Genomic DNA, 15,277 nt, shown 5'->3' on the forward strand with positions numbered 1-15,277 from the left:
TCTACTAAAAATACAAAAATATTAGCTGGGCATGATGGCAGACTCCTGTAATTCCAGCTAGTCAAGAGGCTGGGGCATGAGAATTGCCTGAACCCAGGAGGCAGAGGTTGCAATCAGCTGATAATATGCCACTGCACTCCAGCCTGGGCGACAAAACTGGGATGACTCTGTCTCAAAAGAAAAAAATAAAAGCATTTGTAACATGGAATAAAACTGAATAACAGCAGCAAACATGAATTCAGAAATGTTTATATCTCAATAAATCTCAGAAGTCAATATGCTTTGAGAAAAGTCAAAATATGGCTCTGTAAATGAAGATACTGAAAATGAAAAGTTGAATAAAATTGTTTGTTGAAATATGAACATTAAAAAAGCAGTATTTCTAAATCAACATATTGGGTAATTTTTATTTTCCCAGTTTGTGCAACTCAATTAATGTACTAAATACTAAAATAGGTATCTGATTAGTATAGATATCTACTATATATGCCCAAATTACCTGAAAATATTTTAAATATTTTCTCACTTAAAAACAGATGCATCACATTTTATATTGGTTTTTCTCTTCGGGCATATACTGTAGGAGAATGAAAGTAAAGATACCTCTGCTGCCTCTCTCTCCTCAGTAAGACAAGAATATTGGAATTGCTCACAAAGAGGAAATAATTACTGTTCCATTAAGTTACAAACTTTTGGAAAATCCTTGTGTCAACTTTGCAGGAATTTACTGATAGAAAAACGAAGATTTAAAATTAAGAATCTTGCATAAGACATCAGAGCTAGTAGATACTAACTGGGGGATTTACACTTATTTGTAATTCCAAAGATCAGATAAAATATAAACTTCTTGTGTATATAACATTTTCAGTGGTAATGTCTCCCTTCAAATTAAGGATGGAAATAGAGGAAAGGTAAAAACAAGGCTTGTGAAAAACCCACCAGTACAACCTGACAGTTGTACAGAGAAAACTTTGTCTCTTAAGGTAATGAAATTTTGTGTGTGCATACAAGCATGTATCTTTTTATTCATGTGTTCCACAAACAGGGTATTTTAGATAGTTTTATAGTTATTGTTGGGAAAAGTCAAAATAACAATGGCACATGTGTACATTTCGGTAAATCTAGAGAGAGAATCAGAAGTTAGTTGGTGTACATAAGCCAACTGAAAGTGTGTTGTGCTCCAGTTAGCACTGAACAAGGCAGGGTGCTCAGGTTAGTTTAAAAATAATAGTAAAAACCTTGTTTTGTTTATGTGTGGTTAACTTTTATTAGCTATATCCTTTATATGAACTTATATTTTAATAAGTATTTCATCAAAACAATTTCATCATTTCTTGGTTGTACTGTGATTTTATATGTATAAAATCTCCCTTCAATTTTAAGTGAAATATTGCATTGAAGCATCAAATTAAATTGGTCCAATAAAGTTAAAATAGCCATATTTTAAAGTTGAAAGCCATGTAAACAAACCTACAGAAAAAGTAATCTTTTGGAACAAAGTGAAGGAATGAATAAATTAACATACCATTAAAACAACAAACAAAAATTAATAAAACTAGGCAGTAATTTTTCAGTATAGTACAAGGGTTCGGAGCATTATTTGCATCATGCAATGGATAAAGTAAAAATAGTTTATTGAGGGGTGTCAGATTTTAATGCAAGATTGATGAGTTTATAGTTCTCATTTAGCAAATGAGAAAAGTGACAGTAGTAGGAGCCAAATTGACTTCCAAAAAGAGAAACAATGAGCATTACGGATGTTGCATGACCATGAATATTTCCCTCTTTAAACCATAAAGAACAATGTATGTATCCCACGGTCAGAAATAGAGAAAAACACAACATATGAGAGACCACTGCTTACCTAGGACACTAGATAACCTGAGACATTAGGTGAAATTCAGTATCAGTGTTAATGCACTTGATAATAAGACCTCAGAGCTAATAGATACCGCCTGGGGGATTTGCATTTATTTCTAATTCCAAAGATCACATAAAATATAAACTTGTTGATGTATATAACATTTTTAATGGTAGTCTAGGACACGTGAAAGCCTGAGACATTGAAAGAAGAATTACATTCATCTCAAGAGTCAGCAATACAGAAATCATTTAAATAGTATAAAATAGAAAAAGCAACTGTCATGTACTATGAAACAGTATCGACTAAGATGATTACAATGTACCTTTCTGTTCTTTCAAGTTTCATCTACCCTAATATTTCAGTCTTTTAAAGAGTTTATACAATAATTAACACCACTGTCATGGGAATGATTCTCCTTGAGTACTTTATTTTCTGTGTTCAGGTTTAGGGTCTCTCCTTTATTCCCATTTCACTCCTTCCCTCCCTCCTTCGATTCCTTTCTTCTGTCATTATTTACAAGACAGGGAAAAGAACAACAGATTGTTGCTTTTCCCTAAAACTTTCCCTAAAACAAACTCTATTTGAATATATTTGATCAACTGTTAGTCACAGAATTCACAACATTCTCGCTTCTACTTGGTGTAGGCTCTTTTTTGCTGGGAAATGTGTGAAAAGTGGAAAAAGAATGTTCAAACTGTCAGCTCCATGGAGGTAGGGCCCATGTGTGCTTTGTTCACGACTGCATTCCCAGTATTGAGAGCTGTGCCTGGCACTGTGGATCTGGAGGTACTTACGGGGAGAGTAGGAAGAGTAGGAAAAGAAAAGCCTGTTGGAGCCTGAATCAAATACATCAAGTTGTACTTCGTACCGCCATTACTAGCAGTGGTCCACACACAGGGCAGTGAGACCACACTCAGGCATTTTTTTTCTCTCTTCAGGTCATTCCTTGATATTCAAATACAGACCAAACTTGGAGTGGTTGAGTGAGTGGAAACTTCAAGAGTGAGTTACAGTAGTTTTATTGTTTGCATTTATGGATAATCTCTTTTAGAAGAGCTATTCATTGATGAGACATGCTGTGAGAAATACAGACTCAAAACCCAGTGATCTCTACTCAAATTTACCTATCATAATCCCCCCATCTCAATATTTTTTTTTCCTCTAACCATGCTGTTTCAGAAATAAATAAGCCATGTCTCCTATAGAACAGGTACCACTTCTTGGTGCTTTTCCTTGAATGGTAATCACCATCTTGCATGCCCCTCCTCTCACTCCTCCTTTTCCTGATGAACTCCTAATAGTTTCAAAGTCTCTAGAGAGACTGTCAATTTTTCACAGAGCAGATTCATAGTCAACTGACTTTTATGTTCTTCCTTTATGCTAATCAGTATCTGGACAGTAGACCCACCAAAAATATGGTAAATAGGCAAATTAACAATGAATTATAAATTCATTTAAATTCCTTCAAAAAACTATAGAATTGAAAGAAAATGTGCCTAAATCTTGGCCATACCATTTATCAGCTGATTTACTTTGGACAAATCACTTGACGTGATTTTCAAACATGTAGGTAAAATAACTACTAGAGTTGTTGTGAGTATTGTAATGATACATAAAATCCTTATGATTCAATGTGCAGCACATATTAAATGATTAATTCATGACAGATCCTCACCCAATGTAAAGCAATTATTGACAATTCAGTCAACATTTAAGCAGGCAGTAAATAGACCACATATTAACTGTCTCAATATCTTAGAATGTTAGGGAGCCTTGCCTCTGGAAGTAGTGTTATACTGCTTTCTATTAAAAAAAAAAAAAAAAGTATCTTCAATATGCTAACCTTACATCACTTTCGTGCAGTTTCTTCTTTTAGTGATACCATGCCTGAATGAAGATCTTACCAGTGGCAGTAGGGGCAGATGGAGAATACAGGTGCTTGATACAGGTACATCCTCGCCATTAAGAAAGTTGCAGTCAGGACCTGGAATTAAGTTAGAGGAACAAACGCACGAGAATCGGAGGTTGGGGGAGGTGGAGAAGGACCAAGCTCAGATGCTAAAATTGTGGCTTTGGGTAACAGTATTCAACTTGTCCTCCATTTTCCAACTGCTGGTTCCTGGGCTCCATACAAAATCCAAACAGCATTACCCAAAGACCTAAGGAAAAGGGGTATGATAAAATTATCCCAATAATAGACAAGTTGCTTTTAGCTTTTTATTTTTGTATTAACAGGAGTCTTATTATACATAGGTCTGATAAACTTATGATTTTCAGTCATAAACTTTATGATCTTCAGTCTGTTTCCGGTGCTGCATGAACTGGATAGCGTATGATGCGAAAACGACAACAAACAAAAACTACTAATTTCTTGGAAGACCTAGATGAATCTGTCTTTGAAAGCAGAATCAATTAAACATGTATGTGTTACTTAGACTAAATACAAGACAAGCCCATATAAATGGTAGCTCAAACATCTCAAGTGTTTCAGAGAATGCCAGAATCTACTGTTTAAAAAGTGTCTATTATCCTGTATGCAAAAATCCAAAGTCATTTGGGTCTTTAAAAATTATACAGATAATTTTTCTTCCAAAATGAAGTGAAATAATGACCAATCAGATATATTTGATAATTTGGTCAACATTTAAATTAGCAGATAATAGCCCAGAAATTAATTGTCTTGTTCTTAGTATGTTAGGTGCCCTTATCTTTGGAAGTGGTGTTATACCGCCTTCTACTTACGCTTTTTCCTAAATTAATAAATGAAAACTTTTCTATTTCTGATCAGAGCTAATCAAGCCAAATAAAGCAATTCAAAAATTATCATTAATATTTACTCACTTATAATTGTGATATACTTTGCATATCAAGAATGTCTAGGATATTTGGTGATGTACAGAAATCACTGCTGAACAATGATGCCAACCAAAAGTAAGTTCGGAGGTTCTTCTTTGAGTACATTTGCAGAGGGCAATGTACCAAGATCTGGGAACTCTGATAGAAGGAAGGATTGTCCCATTCTTGTCAGGTATTTATTAATTATTAAATGTCTAATATTTTGGTGTCTATACCTAATATGTACATATTCTCATGTGTCTGCTTATTAAAATTTGAATTTTAAATTAAATTCTACAAATTAATGTAGATTTAGCTTCTTTCTCCTGAGCAGATTTTCCTATTTCCTATTCTCTCTGAATTTTCATTACAGTAAATAAACTCTGAATATGGCCTTTTTATTTCATCCTGAATAAATCTATGTTGTATGAAACTTTAAAAAGCCAATTATCATTATTTTGTTACTTTACTTTTGTCAGCAAAATTAATAAGTCCTTTCAAAATTTTAAAACTTCAATCCTATTATTTTAATAAAAAGCATTTATCTCAATTAGGTCTATCTTTGGGGAATTTAATGTAGAAAAGTATGGATTTTACATTAAAGAAATTTTATGTTTCTTTCAGAAGTGTCAGATAGTGATAATCCCTCTTTTAATTATTTTAAAGATAAGAACAAAAATAAGAGTAGAAGCTATTTAAAATTCTCCTAGATCACCCTACGTGCAGGACCTGGGAATGTGCTGGGACAGTCAGTACCCTTAGGGATTCAGTTTCTAAGGCAGGGGTCTCAGGCAGGATCACATACATGTATATCCAATGGATGTGTCAACCCCTAACCCATACATAACATTTCTTATAGGAGAATCTGTGAGTAGATGCTTTCTCCAACAAACTTTCTATTTTAGAATTAGCTAAATAGTGAGATGCATGTCCAAAATTTTCCCTTGGATGGGAGTAGGTAAGAGAGAAACAGGCAAATACAACTCTGCATTGCCATGTGGGGGTGAAACCTGGGATACATTGTAAAGATCATTTTGGTAAGCCTGTACCTATCTTTTGCAGTCAATAACATGTCCCCATATTCATTCTCAATGTAACTCACTCTCTTTTTCATTTTCTGTAATTCTTCTTCCCCTATTACTCCACACACTCCATCTGGCCTTCTCCTGGCCATGAGTACATTTTTGTATTGTCTGTACAACGTTAAAATAAAGGCAGTAATAGTTTCTGCTTTCTTGTTTGCTACCTGCACATAGTTGTAATTCCTACCTTGATCAGACCTAATACTACTGACAGTCCAGGCTTTTTATATGTGATCCAATTCAAGGTCACATATCCTGGGAATTGAATGTAAACACTGAGACTCTGACCAATAATGGAAATAGTGTTATCGTCCATGTACCATGCAATATGCATGTACATATCATCAAAATAGCATTTTATATACTTGCCAGTAATTTTGAGATAGACAGAATAATCTTTCTTGCGAATAATAGTGTAGATTCAGGTCTTCAGTTCCCTCTCAACCTACATTCACATGATTTTCATTCATTTTGACATTATAGAAGGAAGATCATGAGAGATATGGGAGAAAGATGTGGGAGAGGTAGAGCAGTCTCCATTCACACTATAATGGAAGAAAAATGACAGTCAAGTTAGGTTTAGCTGGAATATAACATATCCACAGCTTTATCACTCTGGAGGCACATTTTGACATGATAACAAACTACTGAGAAAGAACCACTTTTATCTAGGTCAGAATGACAGACTCTCAAGTGTTAGAGAGCTTGGGGGAACTACAGTTTGAAACATCAGGAAGACTGAAATCTGTACAGAGATTTTCATCAAGTCTCGACACTGCCTAATGTTTTCATCCAATACATTGTAATTACTCCACTGGCTTATAATGGCATAGCATTTTGATTTCAGAGCCTACCAAAATAAAATAAACCACATTTTGTGATGACTACATTTATAATAAGATGCAGATGGTAAAGGAAACAGATGCCTCTGACATCATCTCCCATTTGCTTTCAACTTTTGCAGACACTGGCAGTCTGTAAACTCATTCAAAGGGATGCAAGATAAGTCAGGCAGTTTTCCAATTCTGTTTCCAGTCTAAAAAGACACTGCAGTGGCATTACTTTGAGTCACAGAGTGTTAATTCCACCAAAATAAGTTTGATTCTAAGTCTGTGTCAGTCTTTAATGCAAAACTAATTATCTGGGGGAAAATGCCCCACAAATATTGGGAGTTTAGCAATTAGTAACCACTGATTGTTTTTCTTGACAGCGACAGAAAGGATAGGGTGGGAGTGATGTGACGGCGAACAGCTGTAGCTTCAGGGAGGAAAAAAAGTGAAAGGACAGTTTCACAGAAAACCACATGTAAAATAATCTACCAGCCCTTGGCACCCATATTGTTCAAAGACTTATTCCTTATTATTTTTAAGTAAAAAACTTTAAAGAGGCTTTTCAAGTCAGTTTCTGATCTCAAAAAAACATATTCATTCTGTATTTCCATCTGTATTTCCCAGAAGAAATCCTATAGTTCTGATAGGAGCTTTCACCATTTCCTCAGTGATATCACTGAACCTTATTCACAGTAAAGAAATTCTTCTTTTCTTTTTCTTTGTGCAAGATAAGTGTGTCAGAAGATCTTTTCAAAAGGATAAGGAACTTTTGTAGTCCATCTTGAAAGCAAGAGATGCGTGGGGAAAGCAGCAATTGCAAGGCCTTTAGCAGTGTTTGAGGTCCCTAGATAGATTAGCACAGTTACAGATGAAGGAGAGTTAGACAAAAACCTTTAAAATTTTCCCATCTCCCCTGACCTCCATGATATAACTTCATCTACCACTCTGTAGCAGAAATTTTAGTAGATGAAATATTCAGAAACAAAGGGAGGTGATAACATAAAAATAAATTCTGCTAGTCCAAATATGGTGCCAATTTTTAAAACAATCTCTCTGTGCAAATAATACTGAACACACACACACACACACACACACACACACACACACACACACACACATTACAAGAATAAACAAACTCTTCTAATTCATATCTGCAAAGTGGGCTGGGAAGTATTAGTGCAAATTTCTGCTGACCTGCAGCATTTAGTCCATAAACTTTGGATATCCTAGGCGATCCATCAGTGTCCAGCAGATGTTTTCAATTAGTTTAATTTCCTCTCTAGGCAAGTTCTGTTTCCAAACATGAGTATTAGTTGGTGATATTTCCCCTTCATAGGGAAGGTAAAAAAGGTTTGTGGAGGTGGCGAACAATATTTGGTTTAAACTAGCAGGAGACAAAGGAATTCCAAGAAAGGCAAAAATCCTTTCAGTAGTTTTCTGAGGAAAATGCACAATATCTTCAAACTTGACCAGCTGGTAGCTAGTAGGCAGCAAATCTGTATTTATTCTCAAGGCTGCTGCTGTATTTGCTAGCCACAAGTGAGACAACAGGGACACTGCATTTGATTTGGATTTTGATAATTCTTTCCTCAATGGTTCATACTCGAAAGCATAGGCAGAATTTAAGTTACATTTTCCTTTACCTCCCTCTATTTTAAACAATTTTGCTAAATGCTCTGGTACATTCTTTAAAGAATAAAGACTTGGTTTACTATTGTACAGCATTGAATAAATCCATGCCCGAGGGTCTCTTACTATGTATAATGCCCTCATCGAAGCTCCTAAAACTTCCTGAAAAAAATGAAGCTTTAACGTCCAGCTCCCACTGCTTAAACTGAGCACAGGACGTGCACTTGGGTAGTAAACCAGGTGTCTCCTCAAAGCCCTAACATATTCAGCATCTCTATCAAAGGCGCCTTTCATTTGACTTCTTTGTTCTGGCAAAGACTCTCTCCTTTTTAATTTTCTCTTTTTGTCCTTATTCATTGTAAAATACTGGGCCAGTTTACCCCTACTAGGTTCACGCAAATGGATGTTTTGCAAATGTAATTTTGTATCCTGGACTAAAGACTGTAACCAACCTCGGAGTAAACGAAAATGCCCACTACGGATATCTGACACTTTCCATTCACAGGCGTCTACAAATGAGTCAATTTCAAACTCAGTTTCAGGAATATCAATGTAGGCCGTAGGAACCCTGATGTAGAGAAAATCACTACTGTTGAAAAAAAGTTGTTTGAGAATTTCAGCTCCTGAACCAGGAAGTGAGGTAATGACAACATCAGGAAGATCGATGTGGTGCCCTTCAGAAGACAAAGACTTCTTGCTTTCCTCAGCCTCTGTCCTTGTCCATTTTGCACAAATGGGCTGAGTGCAAGTGCTCCACACATCCAGAAGCTCAATAAACCACAATGCAATAACAAGTATTAGTATCCATCGCATTAATTTTCTAAAAGAAAGGTAAAAACGCCATTGGAAAGTTAAAATCACCAAGCTAATGCACAAAATTAATCCAACTGCTATATTAAATTTATATCCAAAGGGTAAAATAACCCTATCATGTCTTACAGGCTTTACTATTGCTTGAGCGCCCAAACCAAATCGGGTGATTTGGCCTTGATCAGCAACACTGGCAAAGCCACCAAATCCCAGATAACTGAATCTTGTCTTCAGGTTATGGTAATCAGTTACGATAGAAACAACATGTTCGGTATTATTGACATTGAGAGAAATCTGAAGTCCAGAATTGGAATTATCAATAAATCTGCAGCTGGAAACATTGATATATGGCCCATAAAAGACATATGCAATTCTTGTGATTGTAGATTCCATCTGAAAGGTAACATTAACAAATTGAGTCCACCGTTTCTTAAATTCAGCAGCTTGCTCTGCTTCCTGTATACTAGCCATGGGACTATTGCCATGATGATCAAACCAAAACATTTTGTAGTGTGCATCCCACACATCCATCATGGCACCATTATACTTATTCATAAACCTATATGGGATATATTTAAAATCAATATCCAAATTATGAAAGAAGGCACTGACAGAATTTATTGGGGAATCTTCTTGCCTCTCAATATGATCAACAACTAGCAGAGTCTGAGAATTTAAGAGAAGCAAAGCACGATATACACTTTTCAGTCTCATTGCTGAAGAATAAGCAGACACTGCTTCCCCACTCACAAATATCATTTCCCCATGTTGAGAGGCAGTGATGATTTCCCCAGCTGCATCACCAACCTCCTCACCAGTCCACTTAAGCCACTGTGCACATTCTCCCAGTTGACCTTCCCACGGCTTATTACACTGGCTTGAGGGTGATGGAGCGAACACCAATACATTGTTAAGGTGGCTCAACTTGGGTCCATAGAGAGCTTCAGAAACAAATACTTGTCCATTAGGGGCAAAAGTAAATGAGTTCTGATCTGGATGCTCATGTCCTGGGTTAAAGCTTCTCCACCCATCAATCCATGAATATGGCTGAAAATGAACTATGTCATACACAGCCCGTCCCCCCAGCTTCCCAGATTTAAAAGACACAAAGGTATTAGTTTGTGTGTTTGGCAACCCAGCCCCATAAGTAACCACACCCCAATTAGGGAATGTGTGTATTTTTGCAGTACCATATTCAGCAGGTGGCTGTGGTATGAGCTGGGGATCATACCAGATGTATTCAGTGTGAAGAGTACTCCACCTCTGGGCAGTCGAAGGAACCATCGGTCCATCTTTAGGTCGGTGCTTTCTAATTTGCTGAGCTAACCAATTTCCAGCTCCATTCTTTAAGATGAACTTATCCAAGAAAACTAGCTGGCTCTCTGGACCATAAAACCAATTATAATTGGAATCTGCTATACCCACAGTTCTTTGGAAGCCAGGTAAAAGTGTGGCATAATAGAACCAAAAGTGCATCTTTAACCAGTTATTATCCAAGTTGTTGATATTAAAATGGCGCTGGGCCAGAAAAACATACTGTGTGATGGATTTAGCTGTGTAGCTTCCATAGGCCACACCTTCATCCAAAGAACCGTCAACAATATGATTCAGTAGAAACATCGTCTTTTCCATTACATCCACTACAACCTGTTTCCATATATTTGCTTTAGATCCTTTATCTACTCCAGTCACCAAGGCCCCTGTGAGTAATGCTATCATATTAGTGGCTTGGTGGTTATGGAGAAGCTGTTTGCCCCATGAACGGACCTTGGAATACTCATACATTTCCTCAGTAATAACCCATATTTTTTCCAGGTATTTTTGTCTTCGATAATTATCTAGTAAGTTATATAAAAAATCAAAGGCAGTGGCAAAACCTGTTAAGGAATGGCCAATTGGAACCTCATCTCCTGGTGCATTCTCTACTAGCCAGTCTTTGTAGCCAACCATCCTGTCCATATATTCCAAGACAAATTCAAAGGCAACTTTGTCTTCTGGGCATAACAAACAGTACAATGCTAAAGGAGGCAGATTGTTACCATAAATTTCGTTCCACTTGGCAGCAAAATCAGCATGTTTTGGTGGAGGTAGGTAGTATGTTGGGTTGGACAGCATAACTGTCACTGCACTTCTGATAGCTCTAAAAAGATGCAAATGGCTTGTGCGAGACTTTTGTCTCATTGCTTGGATTTCTCCAGCATCAAAATATAAACTTGGATGAAGCATACTTTTCTTCAGCTTTTGGTTGGGTCTGAAATCTTGCACTCTCTGTGTTTTAAACTGATCTATATCATCTGTGAAAACTGCCCATTCAGAGTAATTGCTCACAGATTCCTCAAAAGTAGGGAAAGCAAACATCAATAACACTAAGAATAGTAAATGTCCTGTAAACATTACCGCCATGATCCATGGGGGTGCTCCTTCCTTAGGCATACATGTCAGATACGATGCTCAATGTGTTTCCCATCTGGTTAGTATAAAATATACAGTAAAGGCCTTGAAAAAAACAAAGACTGTAAATCTGATATGCTGTGAAATTCAGCTGACATTCAGTTCATTCTAAGCAAGTGCAGTTGCCAAAAAGAGAAAATTTACATTGTGTATCTCTGTCCCTGGCACAGTTTTGCTTCCAGTAAAACTTCAAAGAATGTTAAAATCTCAAAATTTTCCATAATACACAGGGAAGTGGTAGAGTTAAAAAAGCACTATTAATTAAGCATTTACTTCCTTTACTTAAATCTATTTAACACAAAGAGTTGGGACGCACATTGTTAAAAAAAGAGAAAACGCACTCCAAAATTCAAACTAAGAGTCATTTCTACCACAGAAAACCTTCACTGGTGATAAAATCACCACGCATGTATGATCCATTTGTGTATGTTTGCCCAAAGATGATGATGAATTACTGACATTCCTGGAGTGAGTGGACTCAGTTGTCATTTCTCTCAACTTTTTATACTTCTTGCCTTGTGGATTTTTTCTTCCATTTATGAGAGAAAAACATCCTCAACAAGTGGTCAAAGTCTTACTTGGTTTAAAAAAATTCAAAATACCTGCCTTCATTTCAAATGTTTTTCAGGCTTACCTACTCAGCCTATTACGACAAAGAGAAATCATTTTCACATCTTCTTTTACCAGCGTCATCTGTACAACTGTAAAAATGGAATCCCTTCAGCCACCTAGGTACTTCTCGTCCAATCATGAAGCAACTGCCAACTGGGAAAGAAAATTCCCCTTTCAGCAACAGGGAGGTCTCTCTTCTGTTCCTTTCTCATGACACTCTTTTCTGGGGATGGGGGACAAAACAAAAATTATCTGAGGCTCCAGGTATGCTGAGAGTGAACATAAACTGATGACTTAAACATTCTGCAATCACTTGATACAAATTTTAGAATCACAGTAAAATCTCATATTATCTGCAACCTAAGCTAGCGCAAGTGATTTTTTTTCTTACCCATTTAAATGCGCTTGTTTGGAACCGAATGACCGTCAGCAGACGACAGTCAGCTAACACCACAAAATACACAAGATCGAACTCTCCTGACAATTTCTAGAGATTAACGCCACTAAAGTGGCTTTAGTCATTTAAAAATGTTTTTATTCAAATGCAGTTTAAACAAAGATGAGCCCTGCTATCTTTGTTATATCTTGTTCCCAAGGACCGAGGGACAAAAAAGTAAAAGTTGAAAAGACCTTTTTAAAAATTCCGGGAAGGTTTCGCTTTCATGGGATCAGAATGCATCTTCCTAAAGAGAATTAATCGGACCAGTCGTTTTTTTTCTCGGCGGGAGAACCCAAATCGTGACCCGGCGCCAGGCCGAGGGGCGGCAGCTCCGCGCCCGGCGCTCACCTGTGGCCGCGTCCCCGTCCTCAGCGGAGCCGCCAGAGGGAGCTCGTACCCCGGTGTCGGGAGCCGCCTCTCCGCGCCCGTCCGCGGCTGGAAGAACCTAAGCAAGTTTCAGTCTTGGACAAGTCTCCCCTCTGTAGGAAACATTCCGGCGAGGAGTTTCCTGATCCGCCCCGCCTGTTGCATTTTTTCATTGGCGTCCTCCGACCCTGCCGCCCCCAAGCTCCGCTCCCCGCCCTGACGCTGAGGTAGGAGTGTGAGAGACCCCTGAGCCGCCAAGTCCGCTTACCTCAGGCAGATCCCCACGGGGGCTCGGCGCCGCCCTGGGCCCCGAGGGAGGCGGAGGTGGAGAGTTCCAGAAAACTGCTCTGCACCGAGAGTCACGGGGCTCCGGGCGCCCCCAGAGCTCTGGCAGGCGGCGGCCCCGGCTCGGTCTCCTCAGCCGCGCTCGGTCTCCTCAGCCCCGCTCGGTCCCCGCGCCCCCCACCGCCCGGACACGCCCGCCCACAGAAACCTCGGGCGCTCGCGGGGGCAACCCCTGACTCCAGGGCAGAGACACGCGGGCGGGGGGCGGTCTCAGTGGCGCCTCGTCCAGCGCTGCGCCCGCGTCCCCAGGAGGTGTTGTCGCCGCGGCAGCCGCTCTGCTGTGCCAGCTCCAGCAGCGCGGCCCGGGTAGGGTGAGAGGCGGCTTTCCGGGCAGGCAGGCGGGGGCGGGGCGGAGATAAGACGGGGCGGGACTGGAGGCGGGGTCTCAGGGAGGGCGAGAGACAGCGACACTGGCGGGCGGGCGAGGGGCGGGACAGAGACCGCACGGGCTGGGGTCGGAGGCGGGGCCTCGGGAAGGCCCAGAGGAGGCGTGTGCCGGCGGGCGGCGGCGGGCGGGGCCGACAGCAGGTGGGGCGGAGCCGAGGCGGGGCAAGCGCCCTGGGTTTCTAGCAGGGGAAGCTCCGGGTTTTTGCGTTCCGGGCTGCGGCGAAGGCCGCGCGTTCCCGGAGGAGTTGAGCTGAAGGAGGGGACAGTTTGGGAGTGCGAGTGTCTAAAGACACTGCCGTGCTGGCGTTAAAAGCTTTTGGCTATGGAAAGAGGACAACTGTATAATAGAGCCATACTGGGGGCTGATGGGAGGAGCTGTAGTGGGAAGGGATACGCACTGGGAAGAGAGAAATCATCCTTTGGAAAAGAGCAAGGGCTGGGAGGGAGGGGATGAGCGCTCCCTTGGAACTAAGAGGCAGCCGGGCTGAGCTTGCTGTCCTTTGGAAGAGTAAAACCAAAATATCCAGATTAATACAGAAGAATAACTTCTGTAGTCCAGATGCTAGCAAAGATCAGGGGAAAACAGAAAAGAATAATCAACTTTACTGATGGAAAACAATTTCTCAGGCAGTATAAATAGGGGAAGGATGGGACAAACAAGTAGAAGGAACCTCTTATTTAAAAATGAGACCTGGTATTCGGTAAAGACCTACATGCAGACAGGAGAAGGCAGTGTGCCCGGTTACTATGACATGTGAGTGCAGTGCCAGGGCATGGAAATCCTAGAGCAGGCTGGGAATACTGTTGTACTTCACATATGGAACTTCTCACAGATAGGTGAGATGGCACTTTGGCGTAAACTAACCCGAGGTCTGACCTCAGATGTCACAAATAATAACTTAGTAGCAATAGGAATACAGGGAAATATAAACTTCACAAATGAACAATTCCTTTCCCAGTTGGAGATTAGTAACACATTCAGTCTCTTCATTTCCCATACTATTTTGATAAATTTTTAAGTTTATTTTTATTTATTATTATTATTTGAAATGGAGCATGGCTGTGTCTCCCAGGATGGAGTGCAGTGGCGCAATCTCGGCTCACTGCAACCTCCGCCTCCCGGGTTCAAGCAATTCTCCTGCCACAACCTCCTGAAGAGCTGAGATTACAGGCGTGCACCACCACACCCAGCTAATTTTTGTATCTTTAGTAGAGATGGGTTTCCACCATGTTGGCCAGGCTGGTCTCAAACTCCTAACCTGGTGATCCTCCTGCCTTGGCGGCCCAAAGTGCTGGGATTACAGGCATGAGCCACTGCGCCCAGCTAAGCCGCCTCTCCTGACCGGTAATATTTAATAAGATATATTTTTAACATTTTAAAAATAAATGTCTTGCTTTGATCATTTACTGGTGAAAATCAAACATATTAGACTACTGCTAGCAGAATAATTTCAAATCATTTAACGCTGAGGTGAAATGTGGCCTCTAAATCTTCATCACTCTTCTATTTTGTCACTGTAGTAACTGTAGCCCAGTCCAAATGGCCACACTTGCTTTTGCTTCTGAGCTTCTGTAACCATGCATATTCAGTTTCTTCCCTCACAGTGTCCTTTACCCAACCACCCCA

General features: G+C 39.7%; 1 protein-coding gene across 3 annotated transcripts; it reads right to left on the reverse strand.

Annotated features, from left to right (window-relative positions):
- Nucleotides 1–2,794: 2,794 nt before the first annotated feature.
- DSEL (dermatan sulfate epimerase like) lies at nt 2,795–13,325 on the reverse strand. Of its 3 annotated transcripts, XM_032293711.1 has the most exons (3): nt 13,187–13,325; nt 7,806–12,336; nt 2,795–4,023 (listed from the first exon to the last, which is right to left on the reverse strand). In XM_032293711.1, the coding sequence occupies exon 2, from the start codon at nt 11,481–11,483 to the stop codon at nt 7,815–7,817; it is 3,669 nt and encodes a 1,222-aa protein (XP_032149602.1). In that variant the 5' UTR covers nt 11,484–12,336; nt 13,187–13,325; the 3' UTR covers nt 2,795–4,023; nt 7,806–7,814. The 3 variants fall into 3 exon arrangements, with proteins under 3 accessions (XP_032149602.1, XP_032149600.1, XP_032149601.1); XM_032293709.1 differs by lacking the exon at nt 2,795–4,023 and having other exon boundaries at nt 4,072–12,336; XM_032293710.1 differs by lacking the exons at nt 2,795–4,023; nt 13,187–13,325 and adding an exon at nt 12,901–13,159 and having other exon boundaries at nt 4,072–12,336.
- Between the last annotated feature and the right edge of the window lie 1,952 nt (nt 13,326–15,277).

Source organism: Sapajus apella, unplaced genomic scaffold (assembly GCF_009761245.1).
Source record: "Sapajus apella isolate SASKATOON/1434 unplaced genomic scaffold, GSC_monkey_1.0 scaffold30, whole genome shotgun sequence".
NCBI lineage: Eukaryota > Metazoa > Chordata > Mammalia > Primates > Cebidae > Sapajus > Sapajus apella.

What these genes read in the sequence shown, in the direction of transcription:
- DSEL (XM_032293711.1), bottom strand. Translation starts at nt 11,483, where the DNA reads ATGCCTAAGGAAGGAGCACCCCCATGGATCATGGCGGTAATGTTTACA.